The sequence below is a fragment of the Protopterus annectens genome, chromosome 14.part0 (genome assembly GCF_019279795.1).
Source record: "Protopterus annectens isolate FY-2018-M chromosome 14.part0, PAN1.0, whole genome shotgun sequence".
Classification (NCBI taxonomy): Eukaryota; Metazoa; Chordata; order Ceratodontiformes; family Protopteridae; genus Protopterus; species Protopterus annectens.
In genome coordinates this window covers 867,937,400-867,956,066 of record NC_056748.1, presented here as the reverse complement: position 1 = coordinate 867,956,066, position 18,667 = coordinate 867,937,400, and the positions used below count along the sequence as shown (strand labels likewise).

Sequence of the window (18,667 nt, the reverse complement as noted above, 5' to 3'; positions counted from 1 at the left end):
TATTGCCTATGCCTTGAGTTACAGGTTTAGGCCAAGAGAAGATATGACCTAAAGTAAAGTCATTAATATCACGTAGAAGTTTTTTCTTTTTTGATTCTTCAAGTCGCTTGTCTAAAGCGCATACCCTATTAAACAGTTGTTCATAAAGGGTTTTATTGCTTTCATAGGCTTGCGAGTCATGTATCTCATTGTCTAAATCATTAATTTCTTTTTTCAAATCTGTTTCGATTTGAACAAAAAAGTCATTCATCAAGTTCACATAGTCAAGGCTTAGTTGTAAATTAAGTTGCTGCCAGCGTTTAGTAAATTAAGTTGCTGCCAGCGTTTTAGTAAAGTTGGATAGACATTCCCATATGAAGGCATCTTGAGTATTCTAAGGCCTCTAGGCACTATCCCTCTGTCCAGATAGGCGGAAAAACTAAAACGCTGCCATTGTAAGCGTTTGAATGAACACAATTTCCTTTCAAAATGTTGTAATTTCCATATAAGTTCAGTGGACTGTACAGCATTGCTAGAAGTGTTACCTTCCTTGTTTAGGTTTTCCATCATGGCAAATTGTAGCAGCGGATTAGTCTCATTAGTGATAAGAGACTTTACCGAAAAGTTCACAATTACTGGTTCCATATTAAGTCATCAGTTTAAGCATCCTACTACCAATAGAATATATACTTTTAATGTAAAAGCCTCATGCAATACCACCTCAGTGGTTTATATGGCTACTTGTTCTCAATGCTCATCATTCTATATAGGAAAAACTATAAGGAAATTAAAGGATAGAATTGTTGAGCATAAATCAGAAATCAGGAGGGCAGTAGCCACTAATTCATTATATAAGCATATACAGGAAAATGGTGTTCAACATAGATTTCTGTTTAGGGTTGTACAGATAGTTGAAATAACACCACGTGGAGGTGATATTAACAATAAACTTGAATTAAGGGAATATGAGTGGATGATTAGGTTAAAAGCAGATAGATGGCCAGGACTTAATGATGTAATTACCCTAAAACCTGTCCTTAAATATTTACAACAGACTAAATTGAAATGAAACATGTTTTAACATATGTTTTTAAATTTTATTGTATATATGTCATATGACCAATGGGCTGCTGGTCATGTGGTGTTGACCTACTATATATTCAGTATGTATTTCATTTGTGAATTGTAATGCACTGAAGAAGGGTTTTTATGCCTGAAAGCTTTGCTGTATTTTGTTGTTTTTTATAAAGTGGTTTTTCTCCAGTTTTGCGTATTCTTTCTAGCAGCTACTCTCTGAACGCGTAAATTTATGTATACCCAGCCAATCATTGAGACTAGTCTTAAAGGCAGTACTTTGCTTCACCTGTAGCAATAAGTTAGTCCACAGACTGGGAATACACTGAGTAAGGAATCTATCCCTACAGTTAATCTTCACCTTACAAATGGTGTTACAATGGAGAAATGGCCCCAAGCTATAATGTTGTTTCTTTATTTATTAAACATGAAACATCTTTATTAAAGTACCATTTATGACATAGGCAATCATACATTTATATAAATGAAAACAAACCATACTGGCATCATTTTAATTGCAAACAGTATATATATATATATATATATATATATATATATATATATATATATATATATATATATATATCACTTCTTAGCCAGTTATTGTCAGACATTACATAGCTCATTCAAATCCTGCCTTCTTTTAAACCTCATTCCTTGACCGCATGTACTGTGTTCACAACTCACATTTTTTTCTATGCAATTTGCTCCTACCCTTTTCTAAAGTTCCCATTTCCAGTTGTTTTATCTCTGCCACTATATTCACTATCTCTAGTACAGTTGGATTTTCATTTCCTAGTAATTGCTTTTTTGGCAGCCACCATAATTAGACTCAGCAAGGCCTTCCTATGTCTAGACAATTCTGATTCTGTATCTTAGCTAAAAAAACAAAACAAAAATAATTTCCTTAGGCATGCCAATTTTCTCACCCAGTATTTCTTATAGAGTAGCCTGCAGGTATTTTTTAAAGTCTGCCAACTCATTACACTACCATAAAATATGTTCCCAGTTACCTCTTTCTTCCACTTCACACCTCAAACATTTGTTATCTAACTGAGGAAAAATTCTTTGGAGTCTACTTAGGGTATAAAAATACCTATGTAAACATTTCCAAGCACACAGCCTAAATCTTCCAGATGTTTCATGTTTGGGAGCCATACATATATCCCCCACTGTTTCTTTGTGAATTGCTTATCCAGTCTTTCCTCCAAATCCTTTCTAACATCCTCTGATTGGTTCTTCTTGACATGCTTCACTAATTACTCCTTTTCTACCAGCAGCTTCTGTTCTAGATTCTACTAAAAACTCTACCAGTGCTAGTCTTTCACTTAGGATCCCACTAGTTCTCTCTCTTTAGCTATAGTGTTTTTTTCTTGTGTAAAAAAACAAAACAAAAAAGTAATTAGCAATGAAAATGATATAACCTTAATAAACTCATTTTATCGTGCCCTGGACGGTTTGGTTTATAATATCTTGCTATAACATATGAATAACTACCGACCAGCGTGAAACAGGAACTTAAAAAAATGCATTTAATGAAAATATATCAAAGGACTTGAGACATTTACTGATATTTGTTTCTCTGTAACAAGGAGGACATAAAACAGTAGAGTTTAACACAGTTTTATAATGAACAAATCTCACCATAGTCAGGATGAAAAATTTGACGAATCAGGAGAAGAAACCACTCCTTCGTTAGACCTCCCATATCAAGACCAGCTTCCCCCACAAATGTCACCTTTAGCTTTTTTTTTAGTTCAGTTCTTTTCCTTGTAAGCTGCAAAAATAACATATGTTTTTACCTGCATATTTTTTCAGTAATAGTGCAAAATAATTTAAGCTGAATAATGTTATCCTTTTCTCAAATATTGTCTAAACACTACTCCATTCTTAAATACAGTACATCATCTTTTATCTCAAATAGTTTCTAAACACTACACCAGTCTTAAATACAGTATGCCATCTTCTTTCCTCAAGCATTGCTTTTGCTATTAAGAAGGCATTACTTTCAACCATATAGCCTATTTGACTCTGCAGTAATCAGTTTTGTAAATGTTATGTATTGAAAGGAGGTACACACTGCCAAATATATTGAGAGTCTTTAACAAATTACAGTATTGCAAAAAAATGGCTGCATCAATGTGGGTACTACCCAAATAATTTACACGATAAGATGGTAAATATAAACATACTGTAATGGCCAGTGTGGATGACAAACAGTGCTATAAGGAGCAATCACATTTTAAATTACATTGAAAAGTCACAAAGGGATGTCTTTGAAATGATTAAACAAATGCTTGGTACACTTGGCTGAAGAGAACTAGTGCTAATTAATAAGATGGCAACCTTCCAAGACAGAATATATTAATGCAGCTTAGTTCCTAATATGTGCCAGGAAAATTAAACCTGACAAAATTAAGGCCAACAAGTAAGAGCTCAAAACTGACTCATTACAAAAAACAGCTTTTTCAGATATTATACCAATTACTATTCTGTGATATTTTTTGATAGGCTCTGGCATCTCCATATATTAAGCAGTACAGAATGAGTACCAATATACTAAACATTTTGGTAAAGGGTATAAAGCATTCATCAAGGAGAGAGAACTTTATTTCATTTTATGGTAACAGGGGTCTACTTTAGGACCTCGAAAGTTTAATAGCTTGAATGCATATGGATTGAACCATATGCATCGAACTATTAAACAATCGAAGTCCAAAAGAAATACACAAAAAAAAATGTAAACTAGTGTAGGCAGGGGGCAAGCCCCCCTGCAATCCCCATGTGGGGGGATGCACCACCCACACCCCCGCTACTTAAATATACCAAATCCGAGATCGCACTACATTGAAGTAAATGGAAGTCTCCACCTACAGAGATTTACGATGTTTTGCGCTTTCGGTGTACTCGTGTTGAGAATATCGCATTCGATATACTCAGACTTCGAGCACATAAAGCAGACCCAGTAACAGCATGCATTTGAAAGTCTGTTTTTGATTCTTCATAATGCTGTTTTGTCTTATTACAGTTAAATATCCTAGTAGTATAGCACTCTGTTATCAGCTAATGATACATTTTACACAGGAAAATAAAGGCATACATAACTCTGTGGAAGGTATTTTGAATTAGGTTTCACTGACTCACATAGGATAGAATTCTATATTACCATATACAACTTGATGCAGTGCAATCCTATACTGATTCATAGTAAACTGTGCTGGTAAGCACACTTTTAAGTGGTACAAATATGTATAGCAAAGGACACATCTACTTGTATAAAAAGCACAAGTAATATGATGGTGGGGAAAAGGTGTTGTGTATTCTGCTCAATAGGCCAATGTAACGAAGTTTCAAATGGCAAACATCTTGCATTAATGATTTGTGACATGTCCATGAGATGATAAAAAATAATGTAGCAGAGTATGAAATATGTCAAAAATATAAGTCCCTAAAAGAACTGAAAGAAAAACTGTACCATTTAGTATCTAAAAAGCTGATTCATAACAGAACAGGAGGTCATATTGATGCTACAAGGAGTGGATGCAGTTATCCTGGATAGAAGTATTTTTTCCAAATATCTGACAGTGCACAGTAGCTAACTGCCCCACTGCTGACAGGTCTGTTTTACCCCAGGTTTTGGAAGAGGTAGCAGTTAAAAGGAGTGGATAAGGCAGTGAGTCAGCAAAGAAGAAAAGTATGAAAATGTTCACTTTAAAAAAAAATTACAAGAAAGGGAAAGCAATGAATGGGTGAAAAACTGGGCAACATGGAAAGGAATATCGATGCAAGTGTGCAAGAGTGGGTAAAGAAAATAAATTCATGTAGTCACTTTTTACAACATTTTTTTTTAAAGTTTGAGATGCACAAAATGAAGTCAAAACATATTTTGAAAAAGAGATTAATTCCATGCTCAAAGGATATGGCATACATATTTGCAGAGAGAATGGATTAAATGTGCTATATCTTGTCTTTTATTTGCCAAAGTAAGTGATATAAATTACCCGTGGAAAATGCATAAAAAAATTAAAATACTTTTATTTATTTTACATGTAGGCATGAACAATCTATGGTATGATTATAATACGCTATTAAAGACACAAATGACTGGCCTATATGACATAAAGCAACACCAGTTCAAGCTGATGTTAATAAGGTACCAGCGAACATAGAACATCTAAACTGCTACCTCTATGGCACAGTGATGAAACTCTGATTGTGAACTACAGCATCAATTAGCAAACCTGATCCATAAGGAATCAGCTGGGTGATATGGCAAAGTGGCATTTTTGCAAACTTACGTACTCTATTGGAACAGCATGGAAAATAACCAATGTCTAGCATTTCTATCTGGTGATTAAGGATGCTAGTCCAAAAGTGAGTGCATATATAATGCATGTTGAGACTTGTATGGAATGGTGAGTAGGGCATATCTGAAAAGCTCTCCAAAAATGTGAAGATGAAGCTCAACTCACATACCCTGATCTCTTCTCCAGATGCTTCTTGAGTCACTTATACTAAAAGCTTCAATACTTGCATGGTCCTGCTCTGAGGAGGTTGGTCAAACTTGTGTAAAGAAAGGTTGGAGTGGAAGGTCAAGCCGGGATTCCTGGATACAGCTGATGACAAGCAGGAAAGCAGATAAATACATAAAAGAAAAGCAATCTACAATGAAGAAATGAACATCTGTAATTGGTAGCTACAGAAAAGAATGCAAGATATCTTTTTTTTAATAAAGACAAGAAATATAGTTTATTTGGATGGTGACCTAACACCAGAGAAAATAGAATTTTTCCCTGGTTTTGAAATAATGCTCCTTTTCATAAGCCTAGTAAAACACAGTTTGTGGTTTTAATAATCTAGACATTTATTATAAATTTTGGATTGTCATTCTATAAAAAAAATATGAGATCATCTGTCTATAACAGCAAGAAAAGTCTTCTACTGTCAATACCCTTTATTGACTGATTATTGGCTGATAATTTTGCATGTCTCGCAGCTGGACTTAAACTATGGGTTCTATAGCAGTCTATGATAAAAGTATACTGTATTATTGTGTGGTCTTACACCTCTTCTCTGATGATGGATGGTGGGTATTTTTATAAGATATATTAAATATTTGATGGACTTCTTCACTGATTTATATAGTCCTTCCTTGCCAAAAATGCCAAGTCATCTTTTGTATTACTTATTAAATAATGGTGAGCACTGCTGCATATATTATAGTTTAACACCCAAAATTATTTGCTAAGGAAGCTGATGTGATTGATATTTACATGAATACATTCAAGTTTGTTGCAGACCCATGGTGGTGGTGCTGCGGTAGCATTGTCGCCTCACAGTAAGACGCTGTCCGGTTCGATTCTCAGCTAGAGCATCTTTTGTGTGGAGACATGCGTGAATGGGTGTACCTTTGTTGAAGGTTGTGCATCAGGGCTGGTAACTTGGCATGTAAAAGTCAACTACCAATCATTAGCCGACCAGAGTTCCGCTGTGGCGACCCCTAACTGGGAAAAGCCAAAAGACACAACAACAACATTCATGTTTGTTGCAATATGCATTAGTTGTACATCTGTTCATGATAATGTTGGTTTAAAAAAAAAACACGGAGTTAAGGACCTTAGAGCAGAGTGCACAGATAAATGCAAGTATAACAGGAAAACTGACGCAGTGGCAATACATGGTAAATCAACTACAACAAGGGGTGGCAAATATAAATGAGTTACATTTAAGAGAAAAGAGTGATTTAGGGTATGACCTAAATGCATTAACAGCAGAGTAACTGGAGTTGTGCAAAGGGGGCAACAGTCCCACAAGCGAAGTGTTAGGGGAGAGCTGTCACACCTGAGTGCTACAGTACTCCCCATGTAGTCTATAGTAATTAAACTGCAGCAACTGCTTGCTACACTTTTAGTGAACCGTTTACTACAGTTTTGAAAAAAAAAAATTAAAAAATATTTTTTTTCTAATTGCCCACTGCCTCTCAGCTGAAAAGAGGCAAGGGTGGGGATGCAGAAATATGACCTGTTTGGCTGGTTGGCTCCTGCATTTCAGGAGCACCAGCCACAAGATCACTGACTTCTTTTTTTCTTTTTGCTCTTCTGTTGAACAGCTGGGACAAGAGGGAGGGGATGTGTATATGGCATCTGGCTAGTGCGCCTGCCAGACCAAGGAAAAGACCTGTTTTTTTGCTTCTCTTGAAATGGAGAGCTGGGGAGGTGGGGTGACAGGACAGACATTAGACCCAGGGAGCTGCAGAAGCTAGCTACACTTCTGTGTAATTATTTTTTTTTCTCTAGCTACAGACTGGAGGTCCACAGATGAAGTAAGGTGGATATATACAGAAGTGATAACAGTGTGTGAATAAAAAAAAAAAAAGATCAGTTTCATCCAGGAGCTATTAATTCCCAATTGTCCCCATTGACGTGAAAGATTACCCTAATCCACTGTACCCAAACCAATTTTCCAGTCAGTTGTTTATATAGAGACCACCACTAACATCACCTCCCTTCTTCATTCACCCCCATGTACTTTCTTCTATCTTCCCTTCAGCTATTTGCCTCTGTTATCCTTATACTACTTTCTCATTTTTTCCTTTATTTTATTTTGAAATCTAAATCAGCCAATAGGGATGGGTTTGGCATAATGGTTAAGGTGTTCATCTTATAAACAGAAGGAAAACGTTTTGTTTCATACTTTCAGTTACTGGCTAGCATTAAAAGGCTCCTTGAGGGCAGTTAGCTTAGTACACATCTGTGAACCTATGAACAGTGAAAGCTTATTATATATTTTACTCTATCTTACTTATTTAGGCCCCTAAACATTTTTACAACATCTGATATTTTTTGACTCAGGTTTCATTTTCCTAAAATGTATTGACTCCAACTCTCTTTCCTAGATGCAAGCCTAATATTTAACTATTTTTTTCTTCCACATGACTTGACCAAATCTTTCATTACAACTTAATTCTATTTTTTTCATGTTTCTCTGAGACATTCTGCTCCCATGCGGTCTTCCAAAAATGGCTACTCTAAAGAAACAGAAAAACATCAAGCCTATCACCTTAATTACCTGCAGTCTCTAACTAGCCTGTCACCTTAATTACCTGCAGTCTCTAACTAAGCTGCCTCATACGAAGGCATAGGTACCCATCAAGTGACGATATAGTGGCAGTAAGTGACTCTAACCTTTCCCTGCATTCCTTGAAACGAACAATTGTTGCCACAGTTTCATAGCTGGGAAATATAACGGGGACTGTTACCTCTTTTCATGTTTAGAAAATGACAAATTTACTTGATTACCTCCTCCATCAAAAGCAGATGTATAGATTCTAATTGGGTCCGCAGAGTGCCTGCCAGGTAGCAATCTCCAACAACTATCAAGTGTTCACTTTTTCAAAGCATTTCTATATTACTTTACAATTTACTGCAGGGACAAGTTTTTCACATCTTAATGGAGGACTTTTTCACTGTTTATGTTACATCTGTTATAACGTCACTTTAATTAGAGATGTAAAAAATAGAAACTGGGAAACTGAATTGAGTATAAATGGTGATATCCTTATCATACTTGTGAGTCTTTCAATGTGACTCAAATCACTCATTAAAGGAACAGGAAAACTCTGATGTACATTTTTTCTATGAATCGCTGAACTCTGCAATGCCAAGCATCAGAAATGCAGAAAAATCATGCCAGAAAAAAGGGTGAAAAAAATAAAGTGTTTTGCTGGTGGACAAGACTCCCTAGGGTCTATATTAACTAACAGAATGCTTAGGTTAGTGAATCTAACATGGTTGACCCACATTAAGCGAACGGGCATACCATCGAACAGTAGTAATGCCGAAATCTAAATAATCGAAATCCTTTAGTTGGCCCAGGCACGCAAACCAAATAGAAACGTAGTTACGTAAAGAGTATTGTGGTGAACTGTCCGAGACAGCATATATGAACTAAGTCAATCCCCAATGCATATATAAACAGTTTCCAGGTTAAATTCACACTAGCTGAAAAACAAAACTATACAAATAAACAGAGTTTAGAGTACATGAAATTTATCTTGCAATGCATGTATAAAGGGAAGGAAGATGTGAATGTCTGTGTTTTGCACATGCATCAGACCGTACAATGGCTAACAATACACTGCATACACCCAGAGTGGTAGGGGAATGCTACAAAATGGTAAAGTCACAGAAAGGCAGGGACATGCTTAATTTGGATGGCTATTTGTTTAATCTGAAAAAGTGAAGGACAAACACTATTGGTGTTGTAAACTGAAGGCAAAAGAGAAGTGTAAAGGTAGGGCAATTAGTAGTAAACAGATTGATGGGGAATTGCTTTTGAAGTGTACAGGGCACCACCATCCCCCAGACATCACAGAGGTAGAGGTAGAGAAATACATAGCCTGTGATAATTTGAAACAGAATGCATGATTGTGTAGGGACACACCCACATTAGTAGTAGACGATGTTTTAGCTAGTACATCAGTGGAGTCTGTTCTTACTTTTCCCTCACGTAGATTGCTGTTGCAGCAAGTTAATAGGGTGGGACATAGGCATATCAAGAGTTATAGTAAGGTGTGTACTATGTTAGATAACGTTGAACCCAGTAGCTGTTGTCTAAAGGAAGGTACATTCATCCAAAAGTGTAAGGCTGACATACACAACAACTTACACGTGTTGGAATTTACAACAGCTGACGATCTTTGTGATCCTAGTCAGGCTAGAATGTGGTTAATGGACAGGGTATTTCTAACCAAAGATTGTTTCTGTAGGCAGTTATACAGTATACATGCCTTAGTCACGGTAGGAGAGAATACTAAATGTCTGCCGCTCATGTATTGTCTAATGTCCAAAGTGTGTTTCAGATCCTGTAACTTCTTGTGGGAGTGTCTCTTTGATATGTTAGATGAAGCAAAGCTACGTGTGTTTGTTGAGTTCTGTCAGACTTTGAGCTTACAGTAATTAGGAGTGTTAAGTACAACTTTGCTGATGTCACTAGATGCTTGTTCCATTTTGCACAAGCCATTTGGCGAAAGGTGCAGGCTTTAAGATTAGCTACCTTATATGGGAAGTGTGTCACTTTTCAACTACGTGTGAAGAAGCTCATTGCACTTGCTATTTTGAAGGCTGATGAAGTTGTACCCGCCTTTCAGACCTTGTGTAAAACATTCCCTAGACCAGGTGAAGAGTTATTGACATATTTCTCAGATGTGTACATGTTAGGCAAGTACCGTAAACAGCTAACTAGACACAGCTGTTTGGGCAGATTTCCCCCCATGTTTTCAGTTCAGTTTTGGAACGTGTCTGATTTAAATATGTTATGTTTACCACGTATGCAAAACCACATAGAGAGATGGCATTGGAGGGTTTGCTGGCTGTTAGGCAGGCGGATTTGTGACATACTGTGTGTTCTATCTGTTTTGGTACGGGAGCAGAACAAGGTAAATGAGACTAGACTTCGGTTGTTATCTGCTGTACCACCGTCACCGATAGGTTGCAGACTGTACTTCAAAATAAAGCTTCATACACTCAGGATGACATTTTACATTCTGTTGCCATGCTTTTGAAGGTGCAGTGCAAAACCATTCCAGTTACGTAGGGTTTTCTTTGGGAGTTTCATTGTAAATTACTCTGCACAATTTATTAAGTTATGCTAATTATGTTTCCCGTCATGTGTGTTTCACACTTTAGAGTGTAGTTGATATGCGTGGGTGTTTCGGGACTTCGGGGTTTACGGCATTTATAGGTTTTCCTATACACACTGGGTGCATCGGTGTTGGCCAACCATGACAGTTCAATCATTTGATATTCGTTGTTTACAGCTTTCGCTGAACTGTTCGTTCGCTTAATGTGGGTCGATCATGTTAGATTCGCTAACCTAAGTGTTAGGTTAGTTAACATAGACCTGCCTCCCTATACCCCTGATGTTGGGGCTTATATATACCAACTCCACAGCTAGACTAAGAAGAAAGGAGAAATCTCCCAAAAGACATTAATCCTTTGCTGGCAAATACAAACAAATCACATCATCAATGATTTCCTCTGAGAAATAGCAGTGTGTTCATCATGGTCCTTTTTTTTTGGGGGGGGGATAATTATGCATGAGGAATTTCACCTCAACTGCCTGTAGAGGGGCCCTGAATTAAACATTGCACTGAAACTGAAAAAAATGAGGGTTCATACATATGAAATGTTTTCTCTTCTAGGCAGACTATATATAATATCCTTAAACTGGAAAATCAACTTATCCTAGGGAAAAGTGCACATATGAAATATTCTGCCACTAAAGTTGATCAATTTATCTTCTGAAAGGATAACCAGGAAAACAAAGGAAAGATGAACTGAAATTAAGGGACTAGAAAAATGAGATAAAAACAGATGCTTGGATAGTCTGAAGTTATTGGTGTGAAAACAAACAACCCAGCAATAGATAAGTAAACAGGTTTCAAGAAGGATAAAGCATTCAAGTGGAATTAATGACAGTATGTATTTATTTATTTATGTATTTTACATTTGTTGACAGGAATGTCTGACTGAGCCAAAGCCCTTTTTCAGCAGAGACCCGGGGAGAAAAGCTCCAGTAAACAGATATAACAGTTTGTCATTATTAACAGGTATTATACAGATGGAATAAGGCAAATCAGTTATAGCAGGCTACAGGAGAATTTTGAGAATATACTGATTACATTTTGTCAGAAATACTAGTATAATACATAGAGTTATGTAATGGAGAAAACAGGCAGATAAAAGTCAGAACACTTTTGAAAGTAGTGGTTAGAACAGAAGAGCAACATAGGAGTTGAATATTAAATTTTACAATTAAACAATCGGGAAGGAATAAAAGTTACAGAGAGAGGGGAAAAAGCTATAGATTAGTGGAGAGAGATAGAGAGTTTTCAGGGTGGATTTGAGCAATGGCAGATCCATTTCCTGTTAAAATATTCTTTTAGAGTTAGTTTAAACTGTTTGGGATGTGTGAGTATTCGAATTTCGAAGGGAAGTTTGTTTCATTTGATAGAGGTATAACAGCTGTATAGGTTACACCCTGCTTTAGATTTTGGCTTATAGATTTTTAGGAGGAGCTTGGGAGGCTTCTTGTGGGAGTATAGTGAGAGAAGATGGTGTGTAAGGCTGGACAGAAAGATGGTTGGTAGAGAATTGCATGTATGGTTTGGAGCTGGGAGAGAATTAGCAGGTGAGGTAACTCTAGCCAGTTTAAATATCTTAGAGAGAGACAGCGGTGAGATCTATAGGAAAGTTGAGTTGCAAATCTAGCTACTTTGTGGTATGTGGTCTCAAGTCTAGTGAGGAGAGAGGAGTTTAGGTTAGTAAGGATTTGTGAACAATATATTAGGCAGGGAAGAAGGTAGGAATGAGTGAGGGTTATTCTAACTTCCTGGGTGAGAAATTTTTGATTTCTATAAAGTAGGCCTAATTTAAAGTGAGTATTCCTTATACAGTTGTTTATGTGGAGGTTGAATTTTAGTTGATCATCGATTGTGATTCCCAGTAGTTTTGAGCTAGATTCAACTACAATAGGAGTGTTATTAAGTCACTGGATAGTAAATGAGGACTTTATATGGTTGGATGTTTTGGGAAGGAAAAGTAGGAGCTTTGTTTTCTTGGGGTTGAGGATGAGTTTGTTGTTTGAGAGCCATGTTTCCACTGAGTTAAAGGATGTTTGGTTAGCTGATAAGAGTTCAGAGGGAGAGTTAGCTATTGTAATGACTGTAGAGTCATCAGCATATTGGATAACAGAGGAAAGTGGGCCGGAGGTACAGAGCAGGTTTGTAAAGATGTTGAAAAGCAGTGGCCCAAGAATGGATCCTTGTGGGACTCCAATTTGAATTGGAAGGGGAGTAGATAAAGCAGTGTCTCATTTTACTGACTGAAATCTATCTTTTAGATATTTTAGATATCTTTTTATTTTTCAGTAAAACAGTAAAGGGAATGAAAAGCAGGAAAAACAAGCTGCACAAACAAATAAAAAGAACTATATATTTTGAAGTGAAAGACAAAAAGTTAACCAAACTAGTATTTAATGAAAAAATGCATCTAAAAAAACACAGGGCAGTAGTGAATATGATACCATAACCTACTATGGGAATGTAAGGCTACACTTTTTAAGATCCTCCTAGATCAACAGCATAGTAAGTACCTATGAGCCTACAGCAGTATACGTCCAGTGAGTAGTCATTGTAACATCAAATCACAACATTACGGTTTTATCCTACTTATCAAGTATTCATCATGGTAAGAAGTTTAAATTTCAGTTCCCTGATCACTATGAAGGCTTATGTCTTCTTCCCAGTCAAAAACTATAATATAAGTCTATTGATATCAATGAAGGTCTATGCTAGACCTATGCTGGCATTCCATGAAACCTTGCAAAGACTGCAATGAACTGCTGTAAAATCAATGTATCTGGTAGTTTTCTCTTTTCTATGAGCCATATAGCTCAATGAAAAAACTGTAACTATGGCAAGCTAGAACTTTTAATTTTTTAAAATACAAGCAACCAACCACATTTGAAAAGTTAGTGCAGTTTAACTACACACAACTCATTGGGGCTGGAGGTGAGGGGAGGGTAAGCTTCACTATTACAGTTACATTTGCTCAAAGATCTACTTAGAACACTTGCGTGCAAGTATGCTTGTCATGTCTTCTTTGGAGAGAATTAGTGTATCATTAAGAGACAGTATTAGGGTAGATTCTGAAGCAATAGTATACTCAAGAGAGACTGACAGGTACACGGCCATTTAATCCCCATGTCCTTTCCCCTGTTATTCTCTTACTGCCAATTGTTCTTCAGACTTCTCTACCCCCCTCTCAACTCTGCTGGCTAAAAGTCCATTCTCTTTTACACACTCTCCGCCCTCTCCTATCTCATCTAAATTATTCCTGAACATCTCCCTACTAGACTTCATACTATGAATATACCTTATGACCTGTAACATTTCGTACATGTTGTAAATAGCTTGAGTTCATGTGTATCTGACTGAATCACATTATCTGTTATACTCGCACTGCTGCGATTTGTCTAATTGTTAATGGAATTACTTTTTTACTGTCCGATATATTTCTGTATTGTATAATCTTGGGCTTAGCCTGAAATGGTACATCTGGGTCAGTGTTTCTGGCCAACAAATAATGAATTCTCTGTAGCTCAACCATGGAAAAGCCTGCCCTACTCTTAGGCTGTGTATCTAACATGTAGTGTTTAGTGAAGGTGTGGACTGTGAACTATGAGGCAATATGTCTTTATTTATTTATTTAACAATTGTTTACTGGGAAAGTTCAACTGGACACGGGTCCTTTTCAGCAGCGGCCCGGGGGAAAAGCTCCAATTATAAGTAGTAACAATTACATAATACAGTAAGCACATATAAGATTATACAATTAAAATAATAAACAAAAGCACATTTTTATACATGTAATTATTGCCAATTACAAAAGAGCAAACAGATTTGTTATGAAAGGTAGGAATGTATACATGGTGAGATGCATAGAAAAAATAGTAAATAAAAATGCTTGGAGACATTCACAATGCATATGTACAGAGCTAAATGTTGGAAAGATACTATTGTCTATGCCAGAAACTTGCTGCTGAAAATGCTGGAAACATACTGCTGTCTATGCTAGATACATATTATTGTTTAGAGATGGGTATGTTTGACTCGTGTATGATTCTGCATGGTTCAGAGAGATGGAGAGTAGGAGTTATTTTAAAGTATGAATGTTGTGTAGGTGCAATAGTTGACAATAACTGAGTAGTACAAAGAATGGAGTTAACCAGGATGGTTACAAGGGCAAAGCCATGTGTCTATTAAATGTGATTTTGGTAGGATTTTAAACTGTGTCAAAGTTACTATTGGTTATAGTAGATGGAAGATTGTGCAATAATATTTCTAAAATGTGCGGCTGATATTGGTGTTTTCTAGTAGAATAAACTGCAATTTTACCTTGCAAAGATTTATTACAGCTATTATAACAAAAGGTAGTGTACTGAGTCGACCATTTAGGGAAAAAAAGTCCATTTATTGATGATTATACCTTCTTTCCCTTTCTTGAAAATAATGAACAGCTGATCAAGTCTTTCTGAATTATCTGCTCTTAAATGTATAATATCTTAATCATGCATTCATACCCAACAAGCACAGAAGATGCTCCCCATCATTCTGCCAGGTTATACACAATTGTGGTAGGTGAACAGAGGAGATGAAGATTACTGCTAATGCTACTTTTGGCCTGAAAGTGCAGTTAGCCTATAAAGATATTCCTTCATTCCAGAAAATAAAGAAGTTTACAAATGATGGCCTGTAACTTTGAAATTTTTCTTTTAGATGGAACAGCTACCAGAAATTTGTTTTCCAAGCAATATAATGTAGCTGTGCAGATTCAGGAGATTACAAAATAAGTAAAGCCAGCTTTTCCAATGAAGCTCAAGGCCCACTTGGAAGAAATATGCTTTGTCAGTGGTCACTGGTATAAAATACCTTTAAGGAGTGTCTTAGTAGCTGATTATGCTGCATATGAATGGAATGCTGGTAAAGGAAGCAGAAGATATTGCAAATAACATGAACTTCAACTTATGGGTATGCTAGGCTGGAACTAAATAAAAATGCTTAAACAGTGCAGTATTCTTGGAGTAGAACAGAAGGAATCTAAACCTCATCACAGTACAAGCAGGCTCAAATTTAGACAATGTTAGGCCCTAAACAATGAGAAGCTTTAAAAGCTCTAGAGAAGAGCTGTTCCATTATTTATTTTTAAATCTGCCTTCATTTATTTTTGGGACATTATTATTATTTTTATTAATTATAACAAAAATTGAATAAATAAAGCAATTCTGAAATTCTGCAAGTTTGGGAGGCCTCTTCAGAATGAGAGGCCATACGTTACAAATTTTTAAGTTCATGCCTAAATCCTGACCTGGGTACATGTAGAATATCCCTTCCATGTATAATTTATGATTTTCTACTATTAAGGTGCCTTAGCCTCCTTTAAACTATGCAAAATCCATTAAGAATTTAAAGTACTTTTAGGAACCAAAATTCCTCTCTCTTCCCCTTATGTCAATACTCAGCACCCTCCTGACCAATTAGCCTCCTTGCTCCAAATATCAGGGTGATGTTTGACTGAGAGGGGCAATTATTTAGACAAATGTTTGGGGTGGATCAAGCTTTTCCTTCTTTAAGCACTACTGCCCTGTATACGTCCAGTGAAGCACTAGTGAGCTGATGTATAATGGCTCACTGCAGAGACATTCTATCAGTTCTGCAAAATGCTTTCCCTCCAAGCATCCAGTAACCTTCCCTTGACGTGCTTGTTGGTGGTATTTTTTCCAGTCTTCGCAATAGCAATCACATCATATTCAGTTCCACTAAGTTTGCATAACCTTTTCCATCTCCTCGGGAGAGGTGAGTGGACTATGCCCCTTTACTCTACCCCCTTCCCTACCTGGGTCTTATATTATGGGCCCACTAATCAAACTCCAGACATCTAGGTCAGAGTTAGGGCACTACCCCTCTGTGACATGCAAGTCAGGAACCAAAATTCTATCAATTTGTGCTGACAGATTGAGTGTTTCTAGGTTGAGATACAATGCCTTGCCCTCCTTTTGGGTTAGTTAATAAGGATTTCTATAGAGATACTGGCCATGGAGGATGAGTGATCTGTCTTATTACTGAAGAATGCCATGGTTATCTTGACCAAGAAAGAGATACCATGGTCACACTGTGCTACACATTATTTGCTTTAAGAAAAATATGTACAAGGGAAATGAAATGAAGGCAACATGATTTTTTGAGTACATCTGAAGCAAGCACCTGTTTTCTACACTGTGATGAGATGAATAAGAAAACAATATTTTCACTTGACTGATGTAGCATGTTACAATCAAATCTACCTCTGGGAAGTCACATACACATATTCTTCTGTAAAAAAACATGTATGCCAGTTTGTACTTGTGTGATAATGTCATCTTTCTGATAAAACCACCTATTAAATTATTTTGCAGACCTGACACATGTACTGCTAGGAAAAGCAGGTTGCACTACTGGCAAGATCTGATTCTTCCTTGTTTATGTCCAGTACCACTTTTCAATTGTCTATCCAGATTTTAAACTAACCTGTCCGAAGATTTTCTTGAAAAGCTATCAAGGATCTGTTTTTAGCTTTTAGTGCATTTAAACTGATGTCAAGAGACTTCTCTTTCTGACAACAATTGCTTTCTACTGACAACTTGAAGTGAGCTTTCCAAGCAAATTCTCCAAAGTATGCTTTAAACAATGACTTGCTGATGAAGATGTAGTTTCATTCCAATGGATACAATTATTGATTCTGTTCACCATAAGAATGTAATTTTCTGTACTCAAGAAACGGAGTCCAAATTTCCAAACTGACTGACTGGTCCAAAATATTTCTGAGATGCTATTCTGTTTGCCTTATACCGAGTCTGTAATGTGATATAAGGAATGTGCAACAATACATGTACCATTCAGCTCTAAGGAACTGTTTTATTTTTCCTTTTTTTTTTTTTTGGGCCAAGTCTAATTTTTTACTACTATGAAAGACCATTATCTGACATGAACGTAAAACTGATCCACCCCCCACAGCCTTACACAGGATCATATGAGGCTACTACACTTTTGGCCCTGAGGCCCTTATAAGCCTAGCCAAAAGTTTAGCCCATATTTAGACAAGTCAGGACCCAGAGCACCTGTCTAGCAGGGACACAGGTGGAATCCCAGGAGTCTATTTTCTGTTTCCTATCCAGTTATCCCGGTTGTGCTTAAAAAGGGATCATGAGGTCCTCTGCTTGACGTGGAGAGGGAGTCTATTCCACAGATGGGGAGTCTCTTGGACACAAATCTGTCCCATCAACAAGTCCTATTGATATATAAGACCAGGTGGAGATCGCACGCATGGGTTGCTCAAGTGGAGCTTGACGTGCGGATATGCAGCAGTCCCATCAAGGCGGGGACTGAGATTGCTTTGTATGCCAGACAGAGGTCACCTCTGAAGAGTCTATATGAAATTGAGTAGAGGGACAGGGCTTTTAGCCTATCTGTGTAGGGTAGGTGTTTGAGGCCCTGGATTTGCCTGTTGGGGAACCTCTGTAGTATCTCCAGCTGCTGCATGTGCTTTGCAAGGTACATGCAGAAGGAGGTGTTGTACTCAATAAGTGGGCTTATAAGGGAAGAATACAGGGATCTTATGACCACTTTGTCCCTGGATGAGATACCCTTACCTATGAGGTGTGCCATGTAGAAAGCATTCTGTACAATGGAAGCAACATGGTGTTCAAAAGTCAGGTTGGTAGCAACCTGGGTGCTCAAATCCCTTACTGATTCTGTACTTAGGACGTTATTAATGTGATAATATGTGGGGACGTCACTCTCCGCAAAGGGGACGATTATGCATTTTTGGCATTCAGTTTGAGGCCATGTTTCTGACACCAGTCATTTGTCTGGGTGAGACCCTCTTGAAGGACGTCCACATCACGTGGGGAATTGATGACTGCGCCCAGCTTGCAGTCATCTGCCATCTTGGTCAGCTATAGCCCACTGGTTTTGGCCTGCACCTCAGAGAAGTATATCCTAAATAACCGAGGCCCC

General features: G+C 37.2%; 1 protein-coding gene across 1 annotated transcript in view; it reads right to left on the bottom strand.

The window, feature by feature from the left end:
- Window positions 1–18,667, bottom strand: part of HECTD2 (HECT domain E3 ubiquitin protein ligase 2) — a 1,329,650-nt gene that overhangs the window by 430,796 nt on the left and 880,187 nt on the right. The window contains exon 13 of the mRNA XM_044056649.1: window positions 2,698–2,830. Coding sequence (XP_043912584.1) covers window positions 2,698–2,830 — 133 coding nt within the window. The remainder of the gene's footprint in view (window positions 1–2,697; window positions 2,831–18,667) is intronic.